This window comes from Myxocyprinus asiaticus, chromosome 14 (genome assembly GCF_019703515.2).
Source record: "Myxocyprinus asiaticus isolate MX2 ecotype Aquarium Trade chromosome 14, UBuf_Myxa_2, whole genome shotgun sequence".
Lineage (NCBI taxonomy): Eukaryota > Metazoa > Chordata > Actinopteri > Cypriniformes > Catostomidae > Myxocyprinus > Myxocyprinus asiaticus.
The window spans coordinates 25,978,923-25,993,517 of record NC_059357.1 but is presented as its reverse complement, the minus strand read 5'-3'; the positions used below and the strand labels follow the sequence as shown (position 1 = coordinate 25,993,517).

Genomic DNA, 14,595 nt, shown 5'->3' with positions numbered 1-14,595 from the left:
ACCTACAAATTGCTTATGGTTGTTTCTGCATATTAAGCAGGGATAGGCCCACATAAAGATAATTTTTAGAATGGGCTCACATTGACTGATCCAAACAAGATTCATTTGTTTATAGAATACTTAATGACAAATGTGTTTGAAATTAACAGGAAAATATGCACCCTTTCCTGAAGTGGTTATTTTGATTAAGCATTATCTTAATTTGTTACTCAAAACGCATTTTGCTGTCTTAAAAGTATTTATATAAGCTGATAAATTTTGCCCTATAACTATTGCCCCTATATACTATATCCCTTTTACCTCAAGTGTGGGTCAAAAGGCCACCTTTTTTTAAAAACTGATTTTAAATCAAAACAGCCTTCCATTATTTTCACAGAAATGGTGTTGCCACATCAATATATATATTAAGGGAATGTATTATTTTTTTTCTATTTTGATACACTTTGCGACCTGAAAAAAAAGCACATTTTCCTAAAGGGGTGCATTTAGCCACTAGTTGTACTCTACTACAGGCCCTGCTGTTTCTACATTAATGTACTCCTAATACACTAACAAGATTACAGTTACTACCAATGTGTGAGCTGCACTTACCTAGTGCAGAGAGCTACTGATGGCAGCAGAGCAAGCTCATTCAGACCTTATTCACAGCAGTGCCATCTTTGATTTTTGACAGAAATGACAATGAGGCTGTGAGGGATAGACTTACCGTCTCTCTTCAATGGATTGTACAGTTATTTACAGTGTTTTTGGATCGTTCCACTGATGAAACATTGAAAAAAATATATATCTTTCCAAGAAATTTCAATAGACAAAAAAGTCCAGACAACAATTGGAAAATTAGATGTGATCTACAAGCTTTATTTTTTATCATTATTATGCTCACATACAGATATACAATTTGCAGGACACACAAACCAAAAAAAAATAAAAAAAAGGAAAAAAACAACATTCAGTGCCAAGGGGATTAAACAGAAATGCCAAAATAAGTGATACAGAGACAGAAATAATAAAAAGGTGAAAAGATATGGAGTAAATATCATTAATTGAATAAAAACAAATCATTACAAGCGTACAGAGCCAAATAAGTAAAGTCATAATAAAGGCATGGGGTCATACACCACTGAAAGTTTATTAACTATATTATTTATTAACAGAAATTTATTAGGAAGTGTCAGAACCTTCTTCCACTAAATATTTTTTTACAGACCCACTGTATTCCATGTTACAGTTGCATGAGGAGTGGAAACACAGTCACTTTGGAATAGGGCACGGATATTTCGATTGTTTTTCAGATTGGGAGACTTGAAACAAGTTTTACCTACTAGTGTATCAGCTGGATCTGGTAGAGTTATATTTGAACAAAATAGATAGACTTATAACCTTTAAACAGTATAATAACCCCAGTTGGAATAGCATCAAACACAACTGGCAAACTCTTTTGGAGTGACAGATTTGATAGTGATAGAGAAATTCTTGATATGTGAATAAATGACCGCCTTATTGAATAATTGGCTAAGAGAGTCTGCTTATGAAAATTAGAAAGAACAACATGAATTTTGTCTATGTTGAAATTACATCAAATAAAAAATGTCAAACCTCCCAGCTGGGAAAAAATATGTTCGATCTATGAGCTTTATACAGTGCATTCTTTTCAAAAAAAAGATGGCGTTACTGTGAATACGGTCTATTGTCCAGACTCATGTTACTGTTATATCCAGGCCCTTACAAAAACACTAGATGTACTTATGGTGCTCTTCAGTATAGATCAGCCTAAGTAGAAGTAATCAAAGAAACACCACACAGGACACAATTATAAAAAGCATCAAGTTTATTCTACACTGAACATATGTAATTGCCATATTCAGAGGTGCAGAATCTCACAGGCAGAAATCTGCATTGCAATTTTATTACATTAAAAAATGTGTCTTCTCATCAAAAGTACAAAACATAATTTAAATACATCATGTATGACAAATTAAATGAGTGTACAGAATATGATAAGAGGTACATAAGAGTTCAAGTCATTAGGTAAGGATTTTCAGTGGGATTTATCAGCAGATGCATCTCATATGCAGTAGATTCGTGCAAGAATACATTTAGTTATTTTTACATTTTTAAGTCATCCCATTGCTCATATACTTTTCATTCTGACACAATTATTCTGCCATCCATGTACTGAATTACATTACCACTTTCATCAAGATATTGCAATTTAGTGTATTACATTCACTTTAGAGCTCTTAGAGCATCTTTCAGTTTACTATAAGTCACAAGCTCTCCATGATTCCATAGAATTATTTGCAAAGGCACACTCCAAATTCTGGCGGCAACATGTCATGGCAGCATTCTTTGGAATCCTTAGGAATTTTTGTAAGAAACGTTTCAGTGTTTCTAGGTTGCCTACATGATATCTCTTAGCAGGAATTCAAAGGGAACCATTTGTCCATGATAAAAAGCCTTTGATATCTGTTCTGTGTAATTTGTCCCTCTTAAAACATTTCCAGATTGAGTGACAGCATTACAAACGAAGGAAGACTTGCAAGTGCAGCAGGTAACCCCCCCCCCCTCTGTAATTTGTCTATCACTGTCTACGCCATCTCTAATGGGAATGTTTTCAAGATAAACTGGTCTCAGTTCAAGCGAAGGAGCACGGCAATGATGTAATTAGAGCAACGTAACCCCGCTCTTTCTAAGATGAGATGTTGCCCACATAGTTTCCATTAGCAATAGCAATAACAGTTAAAGATTAAACAAATGGACCCCTAATATGTAAGCAAGCAGATGATGGTGTTAATCTGAAACACTATACAGCTCTGTACCTCAGCTTCAGCATTGAATGTGGTTTATGCAAACCAACCCAATATAAATAAGCCTATTGACCACCTCACTGAGAGCAGCAATTTATGGCCTGAGGTTTCATTTTGTAGGTGACAATTATAGAAACAAGATGAGGTCCCACAACTTTTCACTTGTGAAAATATGATTGTTCATGGTCGACATAATTAAAAAATAAATAGAGAGGGTGCATTTCACACTGACTTTGGTAAATGAGAGGTATAGGTCATGCTTGCCCTCTTTAAAAGTGTGTTTCTCAGTGGATACTGTAACACGTATGTGTTCTGTCACAGGAAAGGTGCCTCAAAACTCTTCCTGTTTAATAAATAATAATAAACGACACACTAAAAGTAAACATGACTTTGTGGTTTTGATTGGAGGCTAAGAAAAAGTGCAATGAATTAAACCCTTCTCTAACACTTTTGTTTGAATTAATTGTGATCGTGTAACCCTAATGGCACAGGGTTTGTATACTGCAGTCTTTTGTGTGGGGGGGGGTTATTCAAGTGAAGGATAACAAGTGTGTGCACATGTGTCATGATTCTTGAGATGAGGCGGCATTCAGGCAGGACTGTTGTCAATCTCCACATCCATTTCTACAAAGTCAGCAGGGGCATCATCACTACCCTGTGAGTTGGACTTTCTGTCTTTTTTTTGCCCGTGGTGATTCCTTTTCCTCCAAAGGCAGAGGCCAGTTTTGGCTGGACGCACCAGTCCAAGAAACAGAGCCCCCACTCCCATTCCAGCTGCACAGGAGTAAAAGGCTGATCCGTAATTTTTAGTCACATCTACCAGAACACCTTAAAACAAAGACACAAGAGTATCGTCATAATGTGTATCATCATGTGTCATACAGACCAATTTATTAGCAAGTTTGCATTGATAAGTAGATTTTTTTTTTGCCTATGTATTCTTGTCACTTACAGGGATGCAAACTCGTGAGAGGCGAAAAAGGTGAGAAAACAGGTGTTCCAGATGTGTCTTTTCAGTTCAGTTGTTTGTTGTATTTAAAGCTTTTTTCAAGTGTTTAAGCTTAAAATGAAGTAAAATGTAGAATATTCTACCAAACAATTTAGACAAATTAGCTTTAGCTAAAGGTAAGTAGTTTGCATCCCTGTCCTTGCCAACACTGCTAGGGTTTTTTTTTTTTGGGGGGGTTTTTTTTTAATGCAATGTGCATTTATACTGTTATTTATTATGTTTTTCATTTTCTGAATATATGTAAACTTGTTATTTAAAAACAATGCTAGGGTGCTTTTATGCTATTGATAAGTTGCTCAAACTGAGCACATTTACATGCACATCAATATGCTAATAACTACCAAAATAAGCTTTACTTTTTTTTAAAAAAAAATCAGACAATGCAAGAAAACAGCATTTGCATGAAATTTGAAATCATCAGATTATTCTCAGCTTTTCACATAAAATTGTTAATAGGCATGCACACAATGGATAAGCTGGTAAGAACACTGGTAAAGGTGTTTACATGGTAAAGGTGTTTATGTGCAATGCGAAATCAAGGTAATGGGTAAAAATCGATGTGTGCCGATCATTTTTTGCTTAAACCGTTAAACAGACTAAGGCATTTACATGACCACACAATTAAGCATAATCTGTAAATGCGCTCACAATTTTCCAATCCTGTTCCCCATTCACTACACATTATGGATGTGTCTCTCATCTAAAACACCTGATTCAACCTATCAGTTGATATGTGGTGTCTGATAAGGGAGTCCAAAATGTGGAAATATAGGTCTCTGCTGAACAATAATGTGTGTTTCCCAATCTGTGGGATTTTCAAACTGGGATGGGCATTTCTAGACTATCCAAAAAAGTAGGGAATCTCAACGTAGTAGGCAAATCATGTAAAGGGGTTGAAAAATGCAAATCCTGGTTTGAAAATGCCCACTGATTGGGAAAAGACCATTTTTGTTCTGCAGAGACATAAGTCTCAAAAAGTGTGGTGATGGATGGCCTCCAGGGAGATATGTGTCTAAAACCCTATAGGAAGTGGTTATGATTTTTTCTTATTTTAATAAGTCAGCCTACAGAGGCTTTGCATTTACCTCCAAGAGGTGGACCAGCCAGACCTGCGAAGCTCTGGATGCAGACATAAACACCAACAGCTGATGGCATTCTCTGAATGCCGATCACATCATCCTCAGCCAGCATGGGGATGTGACTGGAGGCCACTGTGCCCAGAAAGAAACCATAGAGACAGGAGCAGGACATGAGCCCCCAGAACTCAGTGACGAAGGTGAAGATGACCAGCACCGGACACAGCAGCACTGTGCAAATCAGCATAATGTAGATTTTGCGGATGGGCCTGCGATTGAGGACCCAACCCATTGACAGACGACCTAGAATCTCAGCCACTGCCATGGCCGACAGCATATAAGTTGCACTGTCACGTGACACACCTCGGCTCACGCTCAGCTCAATCACATAGAGCTGTGGAGCAAAGAAGCCCAGTGTGGCAAATAGGCCGAAAAGTGCATAGCAGTTGAAGCTGGCATCCCTGAGTACAGAGAAGTCCAACAGCTTGGGTCTAGAGACCCCTGACTCCTCTTTCTCCTCCTCCTTGAGTGGGGTCTCTTCCTTGTTCTTTCTTTCCTCCTCTTCCCCATGTTCTTTTATTTCAGCAGAGTCCGGTTCTGTAGATCCTTGGCCCTGAGACAAATTAGTTTGAGAGGAGGAGATTGATTGGACCCCTGAGTCCACAGAACTGAAAGAGGTATGTGTGAATTCATTCTCCAGGTCGTATTTGGATTCAGGTTCCTTCAGTGGGGAAGTGACACCCTCTGTGGTGGACGGTATAGGTTTAATGATTATTGGCTTTAGAAGAGCCCCAAAGACGATGATTGAAGACTGCAAAACTCCAATTACGACCAAGCAGTAACGCCAGCCAATCTGCTCCTTCAGTGCATTCAAAGCTGCATTGTGGATTCAAATGAAAATAATTACTTTTGTCATTCATTATACTTTTTTTAAAGGGATAGTTTATTTTAAAATGAAAGTTCTGTCATCATTTAATCACCCGCCTGTTGTTCCAAACCCGTATGACTTTCTGTCTTCTGTGTTACATCAGATGACACAATGTTAATCTTAGTCACCATTCACATTTATTGCATCTTTTTCCATACTTTAAAAGTGAGTAGTGACTGAGACATTCATTCTTAGGGACATTTTACGATTTGTAACAACAAAAGGGTGAGTAAATGATGACGGAATCTTCAAATTTTGAAGATTAACATGTCAGAAAAGCATTGCACTTTCTGTGAAAATAAAGTGTTTAGTCAAACATTTGTGTTCCCAAGAACTTTGACTTGTCAAGTATATCTGACTTCCAAATACACTTTTACTAAATACTAAATGAATAAATGTAAATGTGAGAACAAAGCTGCCTGAGTCAGTTTAGCGAGTGCTGACCCACAACTGTCAATCATACTTTTTTGTCAATATTTTGTTGTTCACTGACACTTTTTTACATAGCATAGAACAAATAGAGAAACAGGACAAAACGTTTACACAAGACACATAAAAACATTCAATGAAAATAAATAAATTATAAGACAAAAACAGTTGTCATAGTAATATTTAGCATTGCATTTACTATCAGAAAGCTTGATTTTCATCTAATTGCAAAAAAACTATAAATGGAGACCATAATTCAATACATTTTTTGTGCAACATTTTGATGTTGCTGCAATTGATATGTATTCTATTAGTAAATTTGACCAATGATTAATACTTTATTATTGTTTAGATTTCCAGTTACGTAAAATAGTTTTCTTTGCAATTTCTAAAGCTATGTATATAGGTTTAATAAGAGCAGAGGGGGTTTCAATTTCTGATAAATCTCCAACTAAAAAACAGGTGAGAGAGGAATCCTACAATTCAAGATGGAAGACAGTTTCTCATTTATCTCTATCCAAAAATGCTGTACAGGTAAACAATACCATAAAGAGTGGATTTATGTGTCTGGGATGTCGAGAGTACATTGAGAGCAAATATCTGAATTAGAAAGACCCATTTCGTGCTTGTTGTATTGTGTAATGTGTGTTATGCGCATAGTTTTATATTGAATCAATTGCAAGTTTGTATTTTTAGTAACTGAGAAAGTATTTTTGCAAATCTGTGACCAGATAGGTAAGTAAGTAAGTAGATTGTGTGATCTGTCTATCATACCTGGCGCTAGAGCTAGTAGGGAGAAACATTCTCCTGTGGAGGCGATGGATGTGACAAGAGAGCGGCGCCTGCTGAAGTACTGCGAGAGGATGGTGACTGTAGGCAGGAAGGTCAGGCAGTAACCCAGGCCTGTAAATAAATAGCAAAGAGGGAGATGACAGCCACTGGTCCCTTCAACACAAGGGGCTCAGGTCGGTCTGAGGGCCGGGCTCAAGCACGCCAAGAACCAGGCCGCTCTCTTCCATGGGACAAACTGGACAAATGGCTGAAAGAAAACTGTATTTAAAAGAGACAAAAGGAGAGACAAGGAGAAACAAAGATCGGCGAGGTTAGGATGCATCAACTAATAATGGCAGAGGAAGGATGCTTTGATTATTGGGGAAAGCTAGCAGTGCATCTTGTGCAACAAAGCATACACTCTGATGGGTTATGATCTGAAAAGCAAAAGGATTATGTGGTCAAAAAATTGGTGTTATTCAAATTTTAACCAAAGTGTAATCAATTTATAAAGAGAGTTTATAAAATACATCAGCCCCTTTTAACAACAAATGAACAAGGGATTCACCATATTTGGACATAGTGAGTGAGGAGCAAATATTTGATTTTATACAAATAAAATGTTCAAATTAGAGCTTTTACTTTTTTTATAGCACTTAAATTCAAATTAGAATTATTACAGTGGGGCATTTAACATGGATTATGGGCTACATTTTGATGAAATACTGCATGTATACAGTATATATACTGGCAGCCAAAAGTTTGGAATAATGTACAGATTTTGCTCTTATGGAAATAAATTGGTACTTTTATTCACCAAAGTGGCATTCAACTGATCACAATGTATAGTCAGGACATTAATAATATGAAAAATTACTATTACAATTTGAAAACAAATTTCAGAACTTCTTAAACTACTTCAAAAAGTTCTCATCAAAAAATCCTCCATGTGCAGCAATGACAGCTTTGCAGATCCTTGGCATTCTAGCTGTCAGTTTGTCCAGATACTCAGGTGACATTTCACCCCACACTTCCTGTAGAACTTGCCATAGATGTGGCTGTCTTGTCGGGCACTTCTCACGCACCTTACAGTCTAGTGATCCTACAAAAGCTCAATGGGGTTAAGATCCATAACACTCTTTTCCAATTATCTGTTGTCCAATGTCTGTGTTTCTTTGCCCACTCTAACCTTTTCTTTTTGTTTTTCTGATTCAAAAGTGGCTTTTTCTTTGCAATTCTTCCCATAAGGCCCACACCTCTGAGTCTTCTCTTTACTGTTGTACATGAAACTGGTGTTGAGTGGGTAGAATTCAATGAAGCTGTCAGCTGAGAACATGTGAGGTGTCTATTTCTCAAACTAGAGATTCTGATGTACTTATCCTCTTGTTTAGTTGTACATCTGGCCTTCCACATCTCTTTCTGTCCTTGTTAGAGCCAGTTGTCCTTTGTCTTTGAAGACTGTAGTGTACACCTTTGTATGAAATCTTCAGTTTTTTTGGCAATTTCAAGTGTTGTATAGCCTTCATTCCTCAAAACAATGATTGACTGATGAGTTTCTAGAGAAAGCTGTTTCTTTTTTGCCATTTTTGACCTAATATTGACCTTAAGACATCCCAGTCTATTACAAACGGTGGCAACTCAAAAACAAACACAAAGACAATGTTAAGCTTCATTTAATGAACCAAACAGCTTTCAACTGTGTTTGATATAATGGCAAGTGATTTTCTACAACCAAATTAGCAATTTAGCATGATTACTCAAGGATAAGGTGTTGGAGTGATGGCTGCTGGAAATGGGGCCTGTCTTGATTTGATCAAAAATGACTTTTTTAAAAGAGTGATGGTGCAGTTTTTTACATCAGTAATGTCCTGACTATACTTTGTGATCAACTGAATGCCACTTTGGTGAATTAAAGCACCAATTTCCTTCCAAAACAGCAAAATATGTACATTATTCCAAACTTTTGGGTGCCAGTGTATATAATTGAGTTTCCTTAGAAGTAGTTCAGTTCACATTTGGATAAAGTGTTTGAATCTCTACAATGTCCCAATAAGAGACATTCTGTTCATAATGTTCCAAAAGTCACTAAGGGTGCCAAAGGTGATAATTTATCATTGATATTTGCAGTAATGTTGACCAGTTAATTGCTAGAGAATGTGGTCGGATTGGCCCAATGAAAATACCAGTCACAGCACTGCTTGAATTCCCTCTCTGTATTTTTAAAAAGGATAAGTGAATAGAAAAGAATGTCATGTGTACCAAGAAAAAAAAAAAAAAATAAAAAAAAAAAATAATAATTCAACAATTCAAAATCAATCTGGGCAAATGATTAAAACCATATAATTTATTCATGCAATAGCAATTAGGTGGCAGCCATTCAAACCCGAAGCTGAGAAAGCAAAGCTGAGGCTTTAATACAAACAAACAAGAAAATATTACATTGCAAATGCTTTCTACATTTTTGGATAGTCAATTTCTAAAAATAAAAGTAAAAGTTAGTCAGTTGACAATGTCACACCACCCTAAGGAAAATCGTTTTCAACCACACTGAATTGGCTCAATACTTTGTTTCCAGGAAAGCAATGCAGAAACAGATGTTTCACACATACAGTTTAAAATCACATTAACACACAGTGCATTTACCTGCAACGACTCCCATGGTGATGTACATCTCAGTGATTGATTGGGTGAAGGCTGTTGTGATGGTACCTAGGCTGATCAGGAGTCCACCAAGCATGATGACTGGACGATAGCCAAACCGGTTACTCATCACCATGGAGAGGGGAGCTGTGGGCAAAATTGCACTATATTACAAACAATCATTGACACTACATGTTGACGATAACAATCGGACAAGGAGCAAGTATAGATATGCAGTTACAGCTCAAATATAATTACAAAGACATGACTTCATAAAAAGAAACTATGCATTTCCTAAACTGTCCATTTATGGTAGTGTGTAATACTGCACCAAGGGAATCTAAGCCCTATTGAGTGACTGCCTTGATGTTTGAACAATAATGCTACTTTTGAAGTCCTTTTAGCTGGAAAAAATGTAAATCCATCTGTTGACATGATGGGGCTGCTTTGTCACTAGGTAAAGTAAGTGAATCCCTGATCAGCTTTCATAACAGCCAGCGGCACTTATACAGCACATGTCAGCACATCCACTAAATGGGGCATTGCTTGCTTTCAGCACAATGCCAAGACAGAAAAGCTGTGCTTGGCAGATCTGCTTTTTTCATGCATATTCAAGGCATTACAGGGTTTCCACAACTGTAACTGGTATTTTCATTTTTCAATCATTTTATTACACTCACATAAGAGCAATTTCTAGCATATTAAATAGTGTAGAGTTTAGAATAACTAGAAAAATTGGAATTCACTACAGATATTTCCATGACTTTTTAAGATATTTTAATGTCCATGATTTTTCCAGGCTTGGAAATCACACTTTTAAACTTCCTCTGCTTTACCTGGGGTTAAAATCGTGGTTTCAAAAGACGATAACTGGGGTTAAGCGCAGTGTGAAAAGCCCTTTTAAATGTTTAGTGACTGAATTACCTGTAAAGGCCATGACAAAGACACAGATGGAGATGGCCCAAGACACTCTGCTGTTGGATTCACCGAAGCAGCTCATAAGGTCCTGAAGGAAGATTCCAAAAATTTTTATGATGCCATAGGTGAAAACCTCCACAAAGAAGAAGGCAGCAGCCACCACCCAGCCCCAGCCACCATCTGGCACTTCAGCATACACATTGGGGCGTGTGCATCCCTTTATGGTAGACATCAATCCTTTCATCTTCGATGCTGATGTTTCTATAAACGTGAGTAAACAAAGTGACAGTGAGTGATTAAAGTTGGTAAAAGCAGATGTGTAAGAACAACTAGTTCAGCAATAAGTTCAACCCATCTTAACTCTTTTCTGCCCTTTTGGCTTTTCTTAATGCATTGTACATTGTAAAAGATGACAAGTTTATTCCTTAATAAATGCTTCATCACACTGTCTAAATCTGCTGTGAATACACAGCAGAAAGAACACAGCCTCTCTGTGCTTATTGTCAGTATTTAATTAGAATATTTAAATGGTTCTGTTTATAATGTAGGCTAGTAAGATTTACTTAATTTTTATTTTGCAAGTTTTTGCATACAGTTTGTCTATGTAAATTTTAATGGTATAACAACTTAAAATTAAATACTAAAAAATTATGTAAAATCTACTTAACTTCATGACATACTATTGATTCAAGTGAGTCAGTAAATTACACTTTGAAGTTTCAATTACTAATCTGATGTTAATGGTACTTAAATAAAGTTAGCAAAATGTAACATTTTATATATACATATAAATCTAGAAGCCTTCCACAGGGAAGCTAATTGCATGCTTTGTAGCCTATTAGACATCAGCTTGCATTACTTGCAATAGAAACAAAATACAGATCTGCGCACACAGACCTCAACACTTGTATTTTGTCATATGGCAACATTAAAAAAACATAACACTTCATTCTGAGTGTCAGTGAAATCTACGTAATTCGCTTAAAATAACTACAGTTCTGTTATTTGTGGCATGCTGCTGTGGCTATATTCATAAAATTAGACCACTATATCAATTTTTTTTTAAATAGAGAAAGTTTTAGCAATTATGAAATTTCCATATTGGCTCTGATGGCATGCTATTGCCACACTGAAAAAAGTGGTAACCTCTAATTGTCACCTCAAGGATCCATTTTCTCTTTATCTAACCCATAAAAAATATTGTTGGAGTAACCTAATTTGTCAGGTTTATTTTGATCAAATATCACATTTGACTTGAATAAAACCAGTTCATTTAAATGTTACCACATGAAGCATTTAGGTTACCACACAAAAACATTTTTACACTGCAGCTGACCACAAGAGGCAGCAATGAGTTGTGTCTCGTTGTTACGCCTCTCTTGTCTTTAATCTGCCCTGTCTGCTGGACTATTTCACTTTAGGTGCTCCAAATCTATTTGCGTGCAAAATTTGTTAGGAAACCACTGTGGATGGACACTGGTTATTGGAGAAAGAACCTGGCGATGAATGGCGAATGGTGGGAGTGTCTAGGCAAAACAACACTAATTAAATTAAAATATTAACATTGTAATTTATATTGTACATTTTGGGAGCCAAAATAAATATATAAATAAAATAAAATAAATAGACTTTACCCAGATTGTTTTAACAACAACCAAGACACGCAGAGATTGCATACTCTGCATAGTCATTGTTCTTAAGTCGTTGAGTTTGATAAACACACTCTCGTGGTTGCGTCTGAAGAGAAATAAGCTGACGCAATAAGTAACTTTATCAGGGCAGTGCATACGCACTGCAGCAGGACTTCGTGTCCTCATCGTGACGTCCAAACTCCAACATCTGAACCTCACTGCATGAAAACATGCTGAATTAGTCAGGACCTCCACCGACTGTACACTGTATACTTCTCCGAACAAGTGAATCATCGACAACAAAACAGAAGCCATAAAAGGGTATCTCTTGTAAATTCAGTCAAGTCTTTGGTGAAAGCGGACCACTCGCGTGCGCCCCACTCCTAGGAAACTTAACAGTACCAATATTTTGAACTTACCAAAATGTTGAGGAAACGACCACTCGAAATAAACTTTCTGGGGGGGAAAAACGAAAAAAAATAAAAAATAAATACAAATTAAAAAAAGAAAGAAAGAAGCTATCTGTCTTTGTTGAAATGCTAACTGGAGAACATCTCGACTTATCAGAGCATCCGCAGTCACTTATGAGAGGAGCGCGAATCGTGTACGGTTTAAATCAATCCTATTGTTTCCGAGCGTCTAATTCCGTCTATATTTGACTACCCTAATAATTTAAACACGGACTATATTGCTAGATACTGTATCTTGTGCCCGCTCCCTGTCTCTGTTTCCTCTAGCTGAGGTTTGACAGAATTTATACCGGCTGGAGCCGGTATTCAGGCGCGGGCGCGAGAGCTGTCTGCTTCCTAATCGTCGGGAGTGCGCACTGCACTTCTCTATGGCGCTTTTCTTAAGAACCGATTGGATGCGCTCAAGTTCCACCTGTCTGTTTACACGGGAAACAAAATCTCTGAAACAGACCGTAACGGTATGTTAATATCACATTTTTTTAATAAGACCATCAGTGATTTAATCGTGACATCATTAGACTATTCTGTTTCATGAAAAATACAAGCATTTCAAAATACGTTTTAGATCTCGGTGACCTTCTTTTAACGAACAACATTGTGATAAATAATGACACTTTGTGAGGAACAGAACAGGACTTTGTCCGTGTGACGTGCGCGTCTCCGTGGTGACATTCTCGGGAACGGGAACGTGGACGTGGACGCGCGAGCCGGCGAGATGAGCTGTGGTGGAGAAACTGGTGCAGTGCACGTGGAATCTACCGGGTAAAACAGGTTTATTCCAGTTCTGTCTCAAATACGAAGCAGCTCATAAAGAGTGTGTTTTCAACGCTTTTTAATGACATAAATTAAATACTAGCGGATAATCCGAATTTTAATAACCACTTTTAAAGAAATTCCTCAAACAAAACTCTTACGTTTCGTTATCTTTTATATTGCTGGCTGTTGACGTCACGGGCGCATCCTTCCTGTTTACACAGCCACCTAGTGCATTTGGGCAGCAACAATGCAAACCTGGATTTCTGTGCCCACTTTCTTTCACGACTACATACAAATACTGCATAAGCACACCGCAGCGGTCTCAACATCTGCAATAGGCCATTGGTTTTATTGCAGAATAAATACATATATAAATAAATAAAAGCATGAGCCAGTCTGCAGGAAAATCCATTTTAAGCTGGTATCTTTGTTTTGGAACATGGGAGTAGGTCAAAGCTGGTAATGAGCTGGTCCAAGCTGGTCTTGAGCTAGCTGGTCCAAGCTGGCCATGAGGTGGTCCAAGCTGGTAATGAACTGGTCCAAGCTGGCCATGAGCTGGTCTTGAGCTTGTCCAAGCTGGCCATGAGGCAGACAAAGCTGGTCCAAGCTGGCCTTGAGCTGACCCAAGCTGGCCTTGAGCTTTTCCAATCTGGACATGAGCTGGTCTTAAACTGGTCTTAAGCTGGCCTTGAGCTTTCCCAATCTGGACATGAGTTGGTCCAAGCTGGTCATGAGTTGGTCTTGAGCTGGCCCTGAGCTGGCCCAAGCTGGTCATGAGTAGGGCTGCAATTAACCATTATTTTGATAATCGATTAAGCTAACAATTATTAGAACGATTATTCGACTATTCTGTGATTATTGCAGCAATTAATTGTTAGCTCTTAACCGATTATTCAGCTTGTGCCCCGACATAAAATGTTGTATTAAACATGCTTACTAACAATAAAGAGGACAAAATCATCTTTTAAAAATTCCTCTAAATGTCTAAATGACATTCACTGAAATAAAGGGAAAATACTTTTTATCAAGTTTAATTCAGGTAAGAAATTAACTGCAAAAAATCCTATTGTTATCAAGGGTTTTTGTCTTGTTTCCATTTAAAATTGTCTAAAAATCCTTAAAGCAAGATACATGTGCTTAAGAAGCAACATATAAGATAT

At 37.3% G+C, this 14,595-nt stretch overlaps 1 protein-coding gene across 1 annotated transcript; it reads right to left on the bottom strand.

The window, feature by feature from the left end:
* Window positions 1-1,810: 1,810 nt before the first annotated feature.
* slc16a6b (solute carrier family 16 member 6b) lies at window positions 1,811-13,001 on the bottom strand. The gene is made up of 6 exons (XM_051716662.1): window positions 12,629-13,001; window positions 10,585-10,839; window positions 9,664-9,807; window positions 7,024-7,152; window positions 4,902-5,768; window positions 1,811-3,635 (listed from the first exon to the last, which is right to left on the bottom strand). Exons 2-6 carry the CDS (start codon window positions 10,820-10,822, stop codon window positions 3,397-3,399), a joined length of 1,617 nt encoding a protein of 538 aa, XP_051572622.1. The 5' UTR covers window positions 10,823-10,839; window positions 12,629-13,001; the 3' UTR covers window positions 1,811-3,396.
* Between the last annotated feature and the right edge of the window lie 1,594 nt (window positions 13,002-14,595).